Source organism: Heloderma suspectum, chromosome 6 (genome assembly GCF_057233095.1).
Source record: "Heloderma suspectum isolate Gila_16-S chromosome 6, 16-S_ref, whole genome shotgun sequence".
NCBI classification, from domain to species: domain Eukaryota; kingdom Metazoa; phylum Chordata; class Lepidosauria; order Squamata; family Helodermatidae; genus Heloderma; species Heloderma suspectum.
The window spans coordinates 100,063,560-100,083,278 of record NC_139463.1 but is presented as its reverse complement, the minus strand read 5'-3'; the positions used below and the strand labels follow the sequence as shown (position 1 = coordinate 100,083,278).

The 19,719-nt window shown below is 45.2% G+C and overlaps 1 protein-coding gene across 1 annotated transcript in view; it reads left to right on the top strand.

Annotated features, from left to right (window-relative positions):
• The window catches only part of LOC146342068 (leukocyte immunoglobulin-like receptor subfamily A member 2), a 47,857-nt gene extending 28,358 nt beyond the window's left edge, over positions 1-19,499 (top strand). Inside the window, exons 5-9 of the mRNA XM_084807767.1 lie at positions 6,423-6,713; positions 7,547-7,834; positions 9,756-10,046; positions 15,008-15,298; positions 16,805-19,499. Coding sequence (XP_084663893.1) covers positions 6,423-6,713; positions 7,547-7,834; positions 9,756-10,046; positions 15,008-15,298; positions 16,805-16,905 — 1,262 coding nt within the window. The 3' untranslated portion in view covers positions 16,906-19,499. The remainder of the gene's footprint in view (positions 1-6,422; positions 6,714-7,546; positions 7,835-9,755; positions 10,047-15,007; positions 15,299-16,804) is intronic.
• Positions 19,500-19,719: the final 220 nt, after the last annotated feature.

Sequence of the window (19,719 nt, the reverse complement as noted above, 5' to 3'; positions counted from 1 at the left end):
AAGGGGCTACCACCACGTCCTCAAAGTTCATGTCCTTATATTAAAAAACAACAGTAGGTGTAACTTTAAGGTAAGTTACACCTACTCACTTTTGCTGATTCTCCAAGACACTTTGTTTATTTTTCATTGTGTACATCACATGGCTATGATCGGGCTAGGCTATATGCATTTAAAAAGAAAAGTTTGTTTCATCTTACCCTTCCTTTAGAAATGAAGAAAAGGGCTGCCAAAATGATCAGGGGGCTGGAAGAACAACTCTATAAAGAAAGGCTTCAATTTTGGGGCTATTTCATTTAGAAAAAAAGGCTAATGGGGGGAGGAGGTTTTTAAAATTATACGGAGTAGAGAAAGTGGAGCAGTGCAATAAATAAAACTCCACTGAGTTCAGTGTGACTTACTCCCAGGTAATGTGCATTGCAGCCAAGGAGAGGTGTAACTTTTTTCTTCCCTTAATAAGAAGAACCTCAGGTCATCCAGTAAAGCTGAATAGTGGGGGAAACCTGTTCGAAGGTCAAGAAGCAGCAATAAGAACCAGACATGGAACAACCGATTGGTTCAAAATTGGGAAAGGAGTATGACAAGGCTGCATATTGTCACCCTGCTTATGCAGAGTACATCATGAGAAACGCCGGGTTGGATGAATGACAGCTCAGAATTAAGATTGCCGGGAGAATTATTAACAACCTCAGATACACAGACGATACCACCCTAATGGCAGAAAGCGAAGAGGATCTAAAGAGCCTCTTGTTGAGGGTGAAAGTGGAGAGTGCAACAGCTGGTTTGAAACTCAACATTAAAAAAACGAAGATCATGGCATCTGGCCCCATCACTTCCTGGCATATAGAAGGGGAAGAAATGGAAGCAGTGACAGATTTTATTTTCTTGGGCTCCAAGGTCACCGCAGACGGTGATTGTAGCCATGAAATTAAAAGACGCTTGCTCCTTGGGAGGAAAGCTATGGCAAACTTAGACAGCATAGTAAGAAGCAGAGACATCACCTTGCCGATCAAGGTCCATATAATCAAAGCTATGGTTTTCCCAGTAGTAATGTATGGCCATGAGAGCTGGACTATAAGGAAGGCTGAGTGCCGAAGAATTGATACTTTCGAACTGTGGTGCTGGAGAAGACTCTTACGAGTCCCCTGGACTGCAAGGAGGTCAAATCAGTCAATCCTAAAGGAAATCAACCCTGAGTGCTCATTGGAAGGACAGATACTGAAGCTGAAGCTCAAATATTTTGGCCACCTAATGCGAAGAGAAAACTCCCTGGAAAAGACCCTGATGCTGGGAAAGATTGAAGGCAAAAGGAGAGGGGGACGGCAGAGGATGAGATGGCTAGATAGCATCACCGATGCAATGAATATGAACTTGAGCACACTCCGGGAGAGAGCGGAGGACAGGAAGGCCTGGCGTGCTATGGTCCAATGGGTCATGAAGAGTCAGACACGACTTAATGACTGAACAACAACAACAGGACAGACAAAAGGAAAGTACCAGGGGAGAGGAGTTATTTTGCACTTCGAAAAACCCCTACACCAGAGATTAAGAATAGTGACCTGTCACCTTAAAAACCTTCTGATTAGGATCTCTAATTCCTTGTGTGACTTGACAGGTTTTTTGTCTGAAATTTGACAGGTTCGGTCACCTCTATAGGGGCTGCAACATCCCCAAATTCCATGCATTTATGTGGAAGCACAAAAAGATTATAGCTCTTTGCTTTGACAGATTCTCTTGTAAAAGCACATTTTACCTCTGGCTACCGCAAAAACTACTGGACCTATCTGTCTGAAACTTGGTAGGTTCAATCACCTCTATAGGGGCTGTCAGATCTCCAAATTTCATGTATTTATCATAAAAGCTAAAAAACGTATGAGAAAATGTAAAACCCAAATAATTTGGATTTCCAAATCTTGATTTGGATCCAGGGTCTGAATCAGGTCAGACTGGGTCTGAATCAGGTCAGACTGGGTCTGAATTTGTCTGAGGCATATCGGGACCCAATCTGAAGGCCTGAATCAGCCTCTGAATTGGGCTGGGAGGGGTCTGTGCACAGCCGTAGTAAAAAGGGGGCTGATAATAATGTCAAAAGTAACGTGAGCACTGCAGGTTCCAGAACCCTAAACCCTGATCAAGGGTGCCCCTTTCTCTTCTGCTGCAAAAGATACTCCTCACCGACTCGACTACTACTCTCTAGAGCCACCTCCTTCAACTCGGTGACTTCCAGATGTTTTAGATTTCAACTCCCATCAGCTCCATCCAGCATGGTCCATGTTCAGAAATGCTGGGAGTTGTCATCCAAAACATCTGGAGGCTACCAGTTTGGGGAATACTGCTCTAGAGGGTGTTCACCAGTGTTACAAAAATGAAGGAAATTATTCTAGGCATGTCATGTGAAGTTGTCAATCTTATGATAAGGGCAGTGATGCCATAAAATATACAATATGATATTTTAAGACAGCTGTACTATGTTTGCACATTTGTTATGTTTTGTTTTTGTTCCTGGATATTGTTTCTATTCCTCACTCCAAATAAAGTTTTGTTCGGCCTTCACGATGCCTCTTGAATATAACAATCTTCTGCATTAGTGCTGTTCAATTCCAAGGATCTTCTACTACTCTGTGTAGATTTCTAAATATCATGGAATGTGACACTAAGCAACAAAGCACACACAGAAAGAAAATGCACAGGTATGTTGAAGCAGCTCATGCTATGTGCACAAATTACAGCCACAAACTTCTATGCGCCTCTGCCCTTCCTCCGGTAAAAAATCATGTCGATGTCCATGTTGTTAACTACTCTTCTTTGATACTGGAGTCAATCCATGTGGCAAACTTTCTTGTCACTATTAGGAATAGCTGGGATTACAGGGTGAGATACAGCCTGAGACTGAAAATCCAAATGCAGTTTCTAAAACGTCTTTATTTACAAAGAATGAACTACAATCAATTCACATTTGTCACATTCATTCAGATAGTTATCCATGTTGGTATCATAAATACCCTTTCTTTGTACAATATGGAAAAACTACTGTGTATATATCACATTTTTGAAATGTACTCTTCTTTTTTTTAAAAAAGGGTACTCATATTGAAGTGTATACATTTTGAAATTTTTGAATGCACACATGCTGTCGAACAGGGTTTTCTTTGGTTCGCAAATCAAATTGTAAGCTCAGAAATATACAGACTTCAGATTGGCCTCTGAGTCTGTGTTCGGTCCAGATGGTGCGAATGGGGTAAAATCCTTTTCAAAAATGAACTGAAATGATTTTCTCATACATCCCTAGTCTGACATTCCTTATCCTCTGTCCCTATCCCTTCCTCGTCCTTGCTGCCCTTGCCTTCCTCCTCGGCTATTACTATATGTAATCATTCTGGATGCCCTACGCATGACACCTTTTCCTTTCTTCCTGGTAGTAGCCCCAAATATTTGGTTATTCCCTGTACTGCTCTCACTAAAGTCTCCCAAGCAGGTTCTCTTGTTACCCAAATAGGAAAGTGCTGGGAGTAATGTGGTTGCATTTGAGCTGCCAAATCCCTTAGTTCGTCCATTCTTCAAGGCACTTCTTCATGCAAGCTCAGAGCTGGTTAAGCGGAAATGTGTGTGGATTAGCTTCCTGTGCTGGTGGCTGATATTTAATGTCCTGTTCTGCTAAAAAATTTCCCTACTGCCCACTTAGTCATAAAATGTTCTCCATCTTCCCCATACGTGTGCATTAAATTTAAAGCTGCTAGCTACATCTTTTTTCATCCCAACTGCCCAGCTATTTCTGCCAATGTCTCCAGTACAGACATAAATGGCCTGGTCACTGTGAAAGTTCTGTGCACTATCTTTATAAAGGCTGGGGTTGTGCAAGTTCATGTAGTCTTCATTATTGCTACTGCTTCAACTGCAGCCACACCCCAATCAATGAAGGTAGATATTTTTAGGGGTCCCAATTTTGCTGATAGTTGTTTAATGTCTACTGGAGACATTTTCTTGACTGCTATTGCAGTGGTAATTGGCCCTGCTCCACCACCTGCTGAAGGAGGTCTAATTGAAGGAGTAGTAGATGTAAATGCTGCCCCTTAGGCATATTTTCCCCCAAATCTTCAGTATTGGGGGATTTCGAATCTAACTAACACTTCATCACTCCCTGCTCATACTGCGGCTACCTTCAACGTCTGCATTTCCAACTGCTTCTGCAGTCACTTCATTTTCATTTCACACCTGCTGTGATCCAGCCCCCTTGGTGCTCTCCCTTGTTCTAGTGTAAATTGCTGTACTAAACACTTCAGTCCTTCCACCTACCTTTCTATTTTGGGTTTCGGTTCCTCAGTTTGTAAGAGTGAATCTAGTTCTGTTTTCAAACTGCTATTCTGGTTTTGCGTTGCTATATGACATTGTTTCTCTGAAGACAGACTAATTTCCAGGTCCTGAATCTTAGTTTTCAGTCTGTCATTTTCTAATTGGAGCTGTTGATTATCTTACAAAATAATCCATACAAAAGGTTTTTGCTGCTTTCTGTAATAATCCCATGAATACGGGGGTCCGTGTCTTTGTTTTATTTCATATATCCAACAATAATCACTAAGCATCTGCTCTATATCATTTATTGTTCTCTGAGCCAAAGTTACACAACCTTCACTCATCAGAAAAAACTTCAGGAAAAACTTCCTGACTGTTAGAGCAATACGGCAATGGAACCAATTACCTAGGGAGGTGGTGGGCTCCCCCACACTGGAGGCATTCAAGACGAGGCTGGACAGCCATCTGTCAGGGATGTTCTGACTTGGATTCCTGCATTGAGCAGGGGGTTGGACTCGATGGTCTTGTAGGCCCCTTCCAACCCTACTATTCTATGACTCTATGACTCTATGACACTCCATGGTGATTGCCCTAAAGCCATGGTTGAAGCTTTTAGCAATGTGGGGCCTTCTTGAACCCACTCCATTTTAGGTTTCTCCTCATCCTTATTGCTGTTTGTTTTCCCTTTAAACAAAGCTGTTGTTGTACCTTTTGAAACATAGGGTTCTTTGACTTCGTTGTAGCCTTATTGCAAATATGGGGTTACGTTCTCTTCCTACTTGGCACACCTTGCCTGTGTTTACCAATACTGGGGTTCCCTTCCCCTTACCAGGCTATTCCCCTGCCTTTTTGCTACTATTGGGGTTCTCTTCCTCTCTTGAAATGTGTGCACAGATATTGATACCGGCATTGCTTAGTAAAACAAAAACTCTAATCCTGCAGGTACTATGAGAATGTCTGCAAGTCGCTCAAAAAAGAGGAAAAAGAGTATCAGCATATACATCCTCCATCGTATTTCTTTACCATAAAAATATTACGAATAGCTAATATTATGGGGTGAGGTACAGACTGCGACTCAAACACAAATGCTATTTCTAGAACACCTTTATTTAGATAGGATGCATTACAATTCACTCCATTCACACTTCTCACATTCATTCAGATAGTTACCCATGTTGGAGCAATGGAGCTTGGTGGCCAGCCAGGCCATGTACTCAGAAGCAGGAGGTGTGCTGCATGCAGCTGCTTCTTGGTGTTCCAGTCTTGCTCTGAGTTCTGCTGATTTTGGGGTACGTTAAATACGCTTTCTTCCAGGTCTCTGCACAATGTCGGAAAACATAACTTTTGACTATGTGTCCTGGTTGTACGTTAAATGGGCTCATCTAACCTCTTGGAATTTTTTCAATGCTAAAGGAGATAACATTTCCCTCAGTAGCCTTGACCCCCACATGATCTGCTGGGAACATTCCTGAATGATACAACCTTTGCCTCAGTTTTTGGGCTTATATGGAAGTCTCTTTGTGCAGTGTTTTCCTCCAAACTCAGCAAATTATATGGACCTTGTTGTTCATGTTCCACAGTTAGCTTTGCACGTATGCACAGCTCCCTCTCTCTCTCCCCCACCCCCCAATTCTTCAGCCTTTTCCTTGTGGTAACTTTGCATGTTTCGTCTGGTAACTTTCCTCCATTCAAACCTCAGGAACCCTTCACTCCAACAGGGGGCCATTATATGGTTTGATGTAACATCACCAAGGCCAATTCAACCCGTTCCCCCCAATGCAGACACCCTTAACTTAAGGAGAGAGCTGGGAGGATGTCTTACATGGGCAACTCCGTCCAAGGCTCAAGCCGTGGCCAAGCCTGCTAATTGCTTCATGCTTCTTCTCCGCTTCTCCTCTTAAAGGTATGCCAGGGAGGTACCTGGCCACTTCATCTCATCTTGGCTGGACAAGCTTAGATGTGATGATCCCTACAAGACGTAAGGGTAACTTCCCATCCATATCCCCTCATGCCAATTCCCTGTGAAAAGTTGGTTGGACAGGCAACTAGGGATGGGTGAGAACTGTGACATGTCTTAGGGCATGTTTCTTGATTTTGACAACTTATGCATCAAGCTCTTTTTCTTCTGCTCACAGATCCTGATCTCCCCAGGCCTAATATCTCCTTCCACCCTAACAACAAGGCAGTCATTGGAAGCAACATCACTATTCAGTGCTGGGCCACAGGTACAATCAAAAACTTCTTCCTTCACACAGTATTCAGTGATTGGGCACCAATAATGATGCAGACAATTGGGAGCATTGGCACCTTCCTCATTAGCAATGTGAGCAGAAAGACTGAACAGCTCTACCGATGCAGCTACACTCCCGAATCAGAGGTCTTCATCTCATCAGCGCTCACCGACCCTGTGGAGCTGTTTCTGTTAGGTGAGAGTCCTAATTCAGCAACCTGCATAACCTTGGAGAACCAAATTGGTATAATTTTGCCCATGTTCCTTAGGGCCAAACTAGATCTCACCATTATGGATGGGTGAGAAATTTCTTTCAGTTTGTTTTTGACCAGAAAGTATTGAATTTGCATTTCTTGGAACTGAATGCAGACCCAACGGCAATCTGTGGTCCGAAGTCTGTATATTTCTGAGCTAGCACTGGAATGCATGCACCCCCAAAATATTGCACTAAAATAAGGCATGCATTTGAAAAATGTGCACAATTGATGCGTACATTTGGAAAAATGCACACCTAAATGTGCATGCATTTTCATTCAAAAAAGTGGTGTGTCGGGGGGAGAACCCCTCACAGTCTGATATGGTCTCAGGGAGAAATGAGTTTCAAGATGCCCCCCTCCCCCATGGGCCGTATGACATCAGGTGGGCATGGCTATGTTGAATCGGCCAGGTCTGAAAGGGAGCTCTGCTCGCCTTCACTTGAATGCTAGTAGAATGCTCCTAGCAATCAGGAACCCTGATAAGGCAGGGTCTCCAACCATGCGGAGAGTTCTCCTTGTGTGCAGGGCTGAAGGCAAAGACAAGTAGACCTCCTCTTCAGACCTGGCCGATTCCACAAGCCAGTGTGCTGTGCTCCTCTATTTGTGCATGGGAATGCAGAGCTTGCCTAGAGCTGGGCGGATGCCTGTGACAGCTGAGAGGACAAGTGCTCCTTCTCTCTCCTTTCACCTTTCTTTGGCACAAGAAAGCACAGGGTGTTAACCGTCACCAGCAACTGGGAGTATGCTCTATCCCATCTCTTTCTTTTTACAGATCACAACATACACAGACCCAGGATCTTACTGAGTCCCTCTGAGGGGGTCGCGGTTGGAGGAAATATTACTATCCATTGCCGAACCCAAGAAAGATATGTCACAAAGTTCTTTCTCCAAAAGGCTGGGGACCAGATGCCTGATAAGCTCATGAAAAGGAATAGAAATGTGGCCAAGTTCACCATCAATAATGCAAGCTGGGAGCATGGAAGCATATATCGCTGCAGTTTTTGCATGGATGGTAGAATGTGCTCACAGCCCAGCAATCCTGTAGAACTGCTGATTCAAGGTAATGCAGATGGCTTTGTATGCACCACTCAGTGTCATGCCCTAGTCTTAAATCTGGGTTTCAGTTGAATTCATAGAATAGAATCATAGAATAGTAGGGTTGGAAGGGGCCTACAAGGCCATCGAGTCCAACCCCCAATTTTTTGCTACAGTGTCTGCTGTGTCTTCTGTACAAGGACAACGAGGTTGTTTGTTCAGGGAAGTTGTTGTAGGGTTACAACATCTCTACTGGAGGATCCATTGCAAGCATTGGAGGAAGCACCCCCCCACACACACATTTGCTTTCCAAAGATTTTTCAGAGCAATTTCTCTGTGAAATCAGGTAGAAGGAAACCATTGACTAACTTGGGGGGGAAATTAGCATTTACTTTCAGGTGGTGGGACCTGAAAGTCAATGAAAATTCATCTCCCTCTGGAGAAATTGCCAAAATGGCTGCTGTGAATTCATGGCCTGAGAATTTGAGGGTGTTTGGAGTGGCCATTTTGTGCACACCATAAAAAATGACTCCCAATCTGTTGTGCTTGAAGGTTCTTTGGCAAAATTATAGACTGAAGTGTGCTAGGGCCGATCTACATTGCCCCCGCCATCACAATGAATTCGGTGTCCCGTCGGGTTAAATGCACTCGCATTAAAACGTGATTATTCACACTCACCCATTTTCCCCGTTGCAGTGTTTCATCGAATGCGCAAGCTCGGTTCACACTCGAGCGCTGTGCTGTTTTCCTGCTGTTTTCCTGCACGCGCTTGTCTGATCTCGGAAGCTAAGCGGGGTCAGCCCCAGTCAGTAGTTGGATGGGCGACCGCCTGGGAATCAGGCTTCCTGCACTGAGCAGGGGGTTGATCTATCCCTTCAAATGAGATTAAGTTTTACCCCCCCATCCCCCGCTCTGGATGTTTTTTTAAAAAATTAAGGCGTTATCCTCGCAGAATCAGGGCTTCTCTGCAATGTTTTTTTTCCTAATTGAGGCATGATCTTTGAAGCTTTGAAGTTGTGATGCTTCACAACCTTGAAGCTTCGAAGATCATGCCTGAATTAGAAAAAAAAACATTGCGGAGAAGCTCCGATTCAAAAACTCCTTGCTGTTTATGAGTTATGAGACATTATGGTTGAGTTAGGTGACCCAGCAGTCAAAGCTCCACCCTCAACTTAAAAGTCACTTAGAAAAAATAGGCAGTTTGCATATGTTTGTGTGTGTTTGTGTAAATTCATTGCATTATTTATTCAGGGTCCAAGTTTGGAGGACTTTTCATTATACAGTCTGGGCTACCTTGGTGCAGAGATTCAGTTTCTGCCTTCAGTGCGTTGTCCACCCAGGCCAGTCCATGCTGTTGTTACATCAGGTTTTAATGTTTGTATGGATCAAAAACTCCTTGCTGTTTATGAGTTATGAAGATGTTTTGCCAGCACCTGATTGGAAAGTTCAGGACTGAACTAAATGACGCTCAGGGAGATGTGGATTATTTAACTTAACTTATTTCTTGTAGCATACTAGAGGTTCTGTTATGCCACACACTTTGGGAATTACTGATCTAAACATTGAGGGCTGGACTAGACAATGTTTACTTTTAACTGGAGAGAGATGAGAAGTCTCAAGGTCTGAATTGCATCTGGATGCTGAAGGAGCCTGCAAACATTATTTCAGAGCCAGAGCAGATTTCAGCTAACATTGGGAGCAGTGGAAGAGAGCCAGTGTGGTGTAGTGGTGAGACTGTTGGGCTGGGAGATCTATGTTCTAGTCCCCACTCAGCCATGGAAGCTCACTGGGTGACTTTGGGCCTGTCACAGAGTCTCAGCCAAGCCTACCTCACACGGTTGTTGTTGTTGTTGTGAGGATAAAATGGAGAGGAGGATAATGTAAGCTGCCTTGGGTTCCTTGCAAGATGAAAAAAGGCAGGATAAATAAATAAATTCTGCTCACAGATCCTGATCTACCCAGGCCACATATCTCCCTGAGCTCCAGCAGAATGGCAGTTCTGGGAGACAACATCACAATCCAGTGCTGGAGTAAAGGGCCGATCAAGAAGTTCTTTCTTCATAAGAATGGAGATCATGGGATGCCAGTATCAGCGGAGCCAGATGGGGACATGGCAACGTTCCTCCTCAGCAGCTTGACCTGGGAGCATGGAGGAAGCTACCACTGCATCTACAGCCCTTTGTCAAGGTCTTTCATTGCCTCAAAGGCCAGCGATGATGTTCACCTGTACCTATTAGGTGAGGGTCCTTAGTATTCAGCATCTGCTCCCCCCCCCCATGTTGTAGTGGAGCCAGAACTTGCATGGTTGAAGCACTGGGAATTTTCGATTAGCAGAGACGGTCATGTCATCTCTTACCCCCTCCAGGCTCCCTTATACCCTCTGAGTTTAGCTGCAGTCCTTCCAGCAGAGTGGGCTGGGGGCAGGGGAATGAATTTTCCCAGCAACACTGTGTCATTGTAGGCTATCCCTGTTGTAATGCAAAGTATTTTGTGGTGGCTTGGCCTTGAAAAGGCAATTAAGACCCATTAACTTTACAAAAGATCTGCTTCTGGTGGAGATGAAAATGTCTAGAATTGGTCATGAAGGTCCAATTGCATTGATGGTGTGGTAGAAGGTATGAGGAAACCACTTTCCTCTGCACCACTTTCCTTTGAAAATATGTCTTCAGGTTTTGGTTTTGGTTTTAAGATAGAAGGACCTAAGGAACTCCCTGCCACTGTGACTCAGAGTTCCCCAAACTGACCCTATTCTCTTGCTACCAATACTTTAAGACTTCCTAGTAACTTGGTTTAAGTAGTTTAGATATGAGATGGGCAATAAAGGCAATTCCTAGCTCTATATTGACAAGGGCCACTGCGCAGGCCTGGCAAGTGGAAGGGTCTGCTCATGAACCAAGAGTGTAGGCTACCTTCAGGTCAGGTACACTATCCTGAGCACAAGTTGTAAGTCTTAAAGGGTAGCCCATATACTAAAGTTTAGGAATAGATCTCATCCAAAGTTGAGAGAGAATTTTCATTTAGTTAAACACACACATGTGTGCGCACACACAGGGTAAATCTAAAAATTGCGCACTGAGCCAGGCTCAGTGACTCAGCCCCCTTCCATTTCCAGGGGAGCTCAAACCACATCCTTTCCTTCACACCAACCCATTGTCCCCTCCAACTATCCATTGTTTACTGTCCTCCCTCCTGATTAGAAAGCTTCATTTCCAGGGGGCTCAGTGGACCTAGATATCCACTCAGTGAAAACTAGAGCAGACCTGTGGTTGAGTCACACTCTTCCTTGATTTTTAAATGAGGCTTTCTATTTGATTGGCTGCAGCTGCAGTTGGGGCAAGCTTGCTAGGGCTATGCAAGGAGGCAGGCGTGCAAAACAGCCCTGCTCACGAGTGCAAGGAGCACATAGACTGCTGGGTTTGTGATGGGCGTGTAGGCCGTGTGATAATCTGCCTGCCTGGTGTGAAGGTTGCAGACATCCTCCACTCTCTAGATAGCATTGTAGACAGTACTGGAGTGGAGTCAGTGGGTGTGGCACATGTCGGTCCCTATGATTTGGGGAAATGTTGTTGTGAGGTCCCAGAAGCCAAATTTGGATTGCTAGGTAGGAGGCTGAAATGCAGGACCTCCAAGGGAGCTTTCTCTAGAATGTTCCACATGCAGGGCCGGCTAGACAGACAAAGCTGAGGAGTCTCAGTGCGGGGATGAGGTGGTGGTGGTGTAGGGAGGAGCAGTTTTTTAGGCACTGGGGAACAATTTGGGACAAGCTGGGCCATTACAAGAGGTACATGCTCCCCTTGAACCAAAATGGAACCAGACTGCTTGCACTTAGCATGAAAAAGTGACAGAGCAGCTTTTAAACTGGACCCTGGGGGAAAGCCGACAGGCACTGGGAAGCACCCAGTTCAAGATGAATAATCTCTAAGTGATGATGGTGAAAATGTCTCTGATTGCCCAAATCAGGATGGGGAGGGGCCAGGAGTATGTATATGTGAAACATGATAGCCAGCCGAAGAGGCCTAAGGGCCATAGTAGAAGGTGGACACGCCAGAGACAGCTGGGAAGGAACACTGCGAATTGGAGTTTCTATGCGAATGCTAGAAGCCTCTGAGCCAAGATGGGAGAGGTGGAGTGCTTGGTTTTAAGGGGGAACTGTCAGGAGCGCTCTGGCGGCTTCTCCCAGTAGATTCCAATAGCCAACTCAAGACACAGACAAAAGGATTTCTTTTCAAAGCTTTAATCCTTTTACAACTTAATGACTCTTTCAGATGCTAATCACCAGCGACTAAAGCAAGGAACAGCAAGGTAGCCTAAGTTTTAAGTAGTCAGTTGATCCCCATTTTAAAGAGAGTCACTTGAAGACCCAGAACTTATGGGCTAGGGAGAGATCCTCCCTCTTTCCCTTGGGTCCATGGGAGGCAGCCGTTGCTTGCGCGCCAAACGGGCGCTACGCCTCCTTTCCGCGCCCTCCATCGCTCGTCACTCTTTGCATCTGTGTTGAGCGTCTAAGAAGCCCCCCTCCTGCATTCTCTCACTACCCGGGTTGCTCTCTATCTCTGGAATGCTGGCAGGAGGAATCTCTGCCAGGTGCTGAGCCTGTGCGGGATAAGCTGGCCCCTCTCCCACGGATAGCTGTTCCTCCTCAGTATCTGAACTGCTCTGAGGCTGTCTGGGCTCAGTTTCCACCCTGACAGGAACTTAGATATAGGGGGAATACTGGAAGCCTGGTAGAATGGAGTGAACCACTGGGATACGATCAGCTCTGGATAGATTTATTTATTTATTTCTCATATGGCACATTCACATTGCGTTACAATAAAAACATAGAGCATAATAAATATGACATATAAAATATAGACAGGAAGATCACAAACGTATGTCTCGGTTACAGATAGAGTTTTTTGCTTCAGTTGTCACAGCCAGGAAATCAGCAAAGTCTCCATTGTAGGCTCGGTTGTGACACTCTGTCACTGTGTGTTGGATAGTTTGTTTTTCAGCCCCACAATCACAATTTGATGATGTTGTTTTGCCCCATTTATAAAGGGCATCTGCTCATCTACCATGACCCATGCGAATTCGGTTCAAGGTTGTCCATATTGCATGGGGCTGTTCAAATCCAGGTGGTTTTTCCAAGATGCAGGGCAAGCTTCGGCATTGTGGAGGACAGTTTCCTGGCCAATGTTGTTTCCACATGTTGTGGATATTGAAATCATCTTCTAGAAGAGCTTTAGCGGTACAGCTCTGGATAGAAACTCTATAGGAAGGAGAGGGAAGGGCATACTGGAGGTGGTGTTGCTCTGCATTTCAGAAGGGGCATAGTGTCAAGCAGACTAGGAAACCTAAAAGGGCAGACTCCTTCACAGTAGTAGGGATGTCAGAGAATTTCTCCACCAATCTCGGGGAGGCCGAGTGCCAGCGCATTCGGCCCCCCGAAATTGGTGGAGAAACGGTCTGCCCCCCCCCCCCGGGACGGGACTTGCTCGAATGTCCCTGGCAGCGGGACATTCGACATTTGCGTTCCCCTTGTTTTCGCCGTAGTCTATGTAAATGTTTACATAGACTACACGTACTGGGAACATGCTGTTGTCTCCTGCACCAGAACACTCAAGGTGACCTTGAGATAGAAAATGAAATCAGGGGGGCATACCAATGAAGAAGTGTTGCAATAATGGCTGACTTCAGTTGCCCCCACATTAATTGGATAAATGTTCCATTCACAACAAAGAGGTTAAATGTCTCGATGCCCTAAATGACTGTGTCCTAGAACAGGCAGTCATGGAACCTTCCAGTGGGGATGCAAACCTAGTTTTAATTCTAAGTGGTGCTGTTCAGGACTTAATGAGAGATGTGAATGTTGTTGAATCCATTGGAAATAGTGACAACAGTGCTATCAGATTTAATACATATGTAAGTGGAAAATTGGCAAGGAAGTCCAACATAGCCACATTTGACTACAACTGAGGAAACCTCTCTAAAATAGGGATGGCGGAAAATTTCTCCCCGAATCTTCGGGGGGCCGAGTGCCAACGCATTCGGCCCCCTGAAATCGGCAGTGAAATTCTCCGCCACCCCCCCAGGATGGGACTTACCGTGGCCGAATGTCCCTCCCGGCGGCAGGTCCCGGCGGCGGTTTGGTGGGCTTTCGGCGGGGGAGGGGGCGGCAGCCGGTCTTATGACCAGCTGCCGCCGCCGCCTTTACAGCTGAAGTAAAAAAAACCCAAAACCATGTGACAGGCTACGTAACGATTAACGTAGCCTATCACGGCTAGATCTCCAAAGTCAGCCATGATAGGCTATGTTAATCGTTACATAGCCTATCACGGGTGACTTTGAAAAAAAAAAAAAAGCGCGTACGCAAATGGCGACCCCCATGGGGCGCCGCCATTTGCGTACGCGCTTTTTTTTTTTTCAAAGTCACCCGTGATAGGCTACGTTAATCATTACGTAGCCTATCACGGCTGACTTTGGAGATCTAGCCGTGATAGGCTACGTTAATCATTATGTAGCCTATCACGTTTTTTTTTTTTTTTAACTTTCGTAGTTCGCGGCCGGGGAGACGGGGCGCTTCTCCCCGGCCTGAATTTCGGCCGTCGAGGTGGGGCGCCTCCCCCCCCTGGCCTGAATTTTGGGGGGAGAAGCGAAGCGCCTCCCCCCACCGCGAAGCAAAGCTGCGAAAAGGTAAGTGACTTTCGTACATCCCTACTCTAAAAGGAGGGAACTGGTAAAAAGGAAGTTGAAAGGGAAAGTCGAGAGGGTTAAATCTCTCTAAAATGCTTGTTGGTTATTCAAAACCACAATAACAGAAGCTCAGCTAGAATGTATACCACAGGTCAGGGAAGAGTCACCAAGTCCAGGAGGTCACCAGCATGCTTAACAAGCAGTGTCAAAGAAATTATTAGAGAAAATAAGGATGTTGAGAGTAGGGCTTATATGTACACCTATGTCCCCCTCCCCACTTTAGCTCTACAAATGAGCAGGCAAATCCCTACAGAGTTCTTTGCTCTCAAGGGAAGGCCGAGTTGTTGTTTCTTTATAAGCTTTGAGGCAGACTCCAACAGAGTTCATAGATGTTTCTGGGGATATAGCTGAGTTCCCTTTAACAGCATGAGCTTGAAAGGTTGAGGAAGATGCTCTGTGGCTCAGTACAGGGCCCAGTTAGCTGGTGGCAGGCAACTCACTTCCTGTTTCCTTCTGTACACAGATCCTACTTTACCACGGCCTACCATCTCCAGTAACCCCAGTCAGTTAGTTGGCTTTGGGGAAGAAATCAATGTGCGGTGTGAAACTGAAGATGGCCCCACTATGTTCTACCTCTACAAGACTGGAGACACAACAGCAAAATGGCCCATGAAGCCTGACTTTGACGGGGGCGAATTTTCCATTAGCAACATCAGTTCAGAGCACGAAGGCAACTACACCTGCACGTATGTGTTGACTGAAAGGCCTTTTCTGTCCTCGGCACCCAGTGATCCTCTGCAGCTTCTGGTATCAGGTGTGGTATATGACTTCCCTTCAACTGCTTTACTGCTGTTTGGTTTAGGTGATCTTGGAAGCTTAATTAATTACCTTCAGTTGTCTTGGGAGACATGAAATTCTCAGAGGGTTAAGCTCAGAGTGGAGCACAGAGGTAGCACAGGCCATAACTCATCCACTGACGTGGGACTGCAAAGGAAGTAATTTGGAATATAACATCCACTGACTCAGGTCATTTCCCTTATGCACACCTATCTCTTTGGTATTAAAACTCACCATCTCTCTTGTGATGGTTCTTTGGAATCTGACCTCAGGAATCTGCAGTGGATTGGGACCACTTACCTCCACTCCAGGAGGACTGGAGGCGGAATGGCACTCAGCTGTTTCTTGCCAGCCAGAGCTGTTTGCCTTCTCTCTGTCCCTGCCGATCTCCATGTCTTTTCTTTAAAAAAAAAAAAAAAAGGTGATTGGCAGGATGTGCCCATAGACTTAGACGCAATTAGAGTCATGAATCTTACGTCTAAGTCTGTGTCCATAGGCTTATATGCAAGATTCACAGCTGTATTTTGCATCTAAGTCTATGGGCACATCCTGCCAATCGCCTTTTTTTTCTTTTTTTTTTTTAAAGAAAAGGCATGGTGATCGGCAGGGACAGGGAGGAGGTGAATGGCTCTGGCTGGCAAGAAGCAGCTGAGTGCTGTTTTGCCTCCAGTCCTCCTAGAGTGGAGGTAAGTGGTCCTGATCCACTGCGGATTCCTGAGGCTGGATTCCAAATAAGGGATGGGGAGGAGATGAATGGCTCTGGCTGGCAGGAGGGAAGGTAAGTGGCCCCCAAGCCGGTCCCCCCCCCCAGAATCCTCATGGAGCACAGCTGGAGGATTCCAGGGGGGAGGAACGGATCCCCTCCCCCCCACAGATTCTCCACCAGAACAGATGGTGGGGAATCCGTACACCCCTAGTCACACCATAGATTTCTCTAAGGCCAGTATGATGTTGGCAGTTTTATTTTCAGTTCGTTTCCCAATTATACCAAGCATGGGATTTGCCTTTTTTTTGCGGCAGCTGTCAACTTTTTCATCGAGCTGTCCACCAGCATTGCAAGACCTCTTTCTTGGTCAGTCACCGTTAGCTCAGTTCCCATCAAAGTATCCGTGAAGTTGGGGTTCTTGGCCCCACTGTATATCGACCTTTACTCACAGCAACCAGAGCTGCAATTTCCTGCCCGCCCCCCAGCCATTGTGTGCAAGTGTCTCTTCTTCTCTTCCAAGGCCCGGCAGGGAGAAGGAAGGTCTTGTGTACAATGGCTGGCGGCAGGCTGGGAGTTTGTGAATTCTGGCAGGGAGTCCGTGGCTCACCTTGCAAACTCAAGCCATGCTGGGGTCTTTGGGGAAATCTGTTGAGCCGCAAGGGGGATGGATTTCCCCACACCGAACATCCCTAATTCTGAACCAATCCAACTTGAGCCTAGCAGAGCTCACCCATTACATTTGACCACAACATTGCTCCCCTCTTGCTCTCATTCCAGATATTCCAGATTACTCGCAGATCAACGTAATTCGCTTTGCTGTAGGAGGTTTTCTCATCTTCCTCCTCATACTTCTAGTGATTGTAGACCAGCGCTTCTGAAAGGGACCCAAGTGAGAGACTCTCTCTCTCTCTCTCTCTCTCTCTCTCTCTCTCTCTCCTCTCCCTCTCCCCCTTCCTTTTCCAAAGAAGAAGCGGGCATGAGTTCCAGGGACTTGGGGTTTCCTGAAGGTCTACAAGAGGCTCCAGCTCAGTGATATAGCAGCTTCATGAGGTCTCATTCTCTGGCATCTTTGTGTAAGCAGCAGGGCTTGGGAAGAACTTTGCCCCGTCCTTGGATAATTGCATCCAGTTAGAAGAGGCAAGACTTGGCTAAAGGGACCACAATGGTCTGATTGGGGAGAAGGCTGCCGAAGAATCATGCAACTGATCCCAGGCTTCCAAACGGACACTGTGTTTCTCATTCAACAGCCCTGCAGCCCATAAGTAATGGCATCCCAGCTCAGGGTCCCTAAAGTTGGTTCTCCCAAGACCTGTATGGTCTTGGTTTTAACCTATAAAGCCCTCCACAGCTTGGGACCGCAGTATCTGGAGGCATGCCTGTCCCAAAATGAACCTACCTGTATGCTGCGTTTAGCATCTCAGGACCTCCTCCGAGTGCCTCCTCCAAGGGAAGCTTGGAAGGTGCCAGTGAGGGAGAGGGCCTTCTCACTGGTGGTCCTTCATCTGTGGAACTAGCTTCCCAAAGACGTCCTCCTGGTGCCAACATCGTTATCTTTTCGTCACCAGGTTAAGGCCCATCTCTTTCCCCAGGCATTTGGCAGTACATGATGAGTTTAATTGGTCCTGGATGTTTCTTTAGTTATGACTGACTGTTCAAAGTTCTTTTTAGTTATATGTTGTTTTTTGTATATTGTCTGTGTGCTTTTATGTAAATGCCTTTTAAACTATTGTATTTTAATGTTTTAACTTCTGTAAACCGCCCAGAGAGCTTCGGCTATGGGGTGGTATAGAAATGTAATAAATGAATGAATGAAGAACTGCCTGAGCACTCACATTTTCTGGAGAGGCACTTCTGCACATTCCACCAACATTTGGGCTGCATTTGCTGGGGATGCAGGAGAGGGCCTCCTTGGCTGCCACATGCAGGCTTTGGAACTCCCTCTCCAGGCTCATCTCACCCTTGTACTGATGTCCTTTCACCGCTATGCCGAGTCTTTTCTTTTCCAGCAGGCTTTTGACTTGCTGGGTTGATCAGTTGTTTCTTGCAGTCTCTGTGTTTGAAGCAGTGTAATGCTGATCCTTGTAGTTTTATTGATAAGGGGTTGAATCCATTGTAGGTTTGTAGCACTGATTTTCCATTGAAATCAATGGGACTGAAGTCCTGACTAACTGATGTCAATGGGAACTAAGTGCAACAGGCATACTGGATCCAACTCAAGTCATTTTTGCTCTCTCTGCTGGTATTCGTAAGGGGGTGTGTGTGTGTGTGTGTATGTCAATGTGCTTGCTGCTCTTTATTATTTTTTATTGTTTTCATTTGTTTTCTATTAACCACACTGGGCACTCTCAGTGGAATGAGGCTTTTGGGGATTACTTAACCCGTGAATTGTGGGGATAAGCACGGCATGCGAGCCGCTTCCTGTTTCCAGTAGTAAGTAACCCTCGAATGTGACATTCAGTAGTTGTTACTATGATGCCTGAACCTGGGACCTTGAGGTTGTACATGTGTTAAACAACTCTAAGTTAACCCATGTCTTGTTCTTGAGTTAACTTGGGGTTGTTTAACCCATGAACAACCCTGGGTTCTCAGGTTCAGTCATCATGGTAACAACCCTTGAATGTGGCATCCAAGGCTGGTTACTGGACACAGGAAGTGGCTTGTGTGCAGCTTGGGCACAGCATGCATTCCTGCTGTTTGTGGGCGAATGAACTCAGGAACTGCCATAAAAAGCCGTGTTATGTCTGAACAGCCCCAGCAGAGCTGACATCTGGGTAAACATGCACAGGCTTTGAGCTAGGAATGGAACAGCCTTGGGAAAGTGATTGTGTCATTGTGGCATCCAGGGATGTCGCCAAGCAGCATATCTGACACTGCCCTCATCTCCCTTAAGTTTCATATCACTCCAGTTACATTGGTGCAGGCAGTCTTTGGAGGATCCTCTTGTCATCTACAACATAGAAAGTTGTCATGATATTACTCATTACAGAGGCGGAGAACTGCCTGAGTAATTAAGGCAGAGGCACCTAACCGTATAGATCATGGTTAGGTCGTGGTTACTGTATTGTATTTTCAGTGTTTCAGTTTATGCAAACTGCCCAGAGAGCTTTGGCTGTTGGGTGATATAGAAATGAAATATATGAAATGAAGTGAAATCAAAGTTGAAAATTGTATTAAATGAAAAATCAAGATGTTTTATTCCAAATGTATGAATTTTGGTAAGGAGAGTCTTCTTGGAGAGCAGTATAAGCTGGCCAGATTTCAAACATCTCCAATAAAGCATGATTAACTTTTTAGCATATTGGCTTTTGCACTGTTTTTATTATGCTGGCTTTGCATTGTTTTTATTGATTTTATATTGTTGAATGTTTGATTCTTGGCTGGATTTTATTGTATTCTTTTTGGTTTTTAAGGTTTTTGCATGAAGTATAACAAATAAATTCCATAGGCATCTCATGAACAAAATAAATAAACAAACAAACAAACAAATAATGGTTGATATACAGCAATTATTATTATTTTCCCATGAAGTTATATTTTATTTTGAAATAAAGGTAACAAAATAAAGGCAGCAAAAAAGAGTAACCACATACATAATACTAAATCAAGATCACTAAAGAAGCATAGGAATTCACAAACTATAATTCTAAGTCTACAACTGGTATGCTTACGGAACATCTACAGTAAAATGGCCT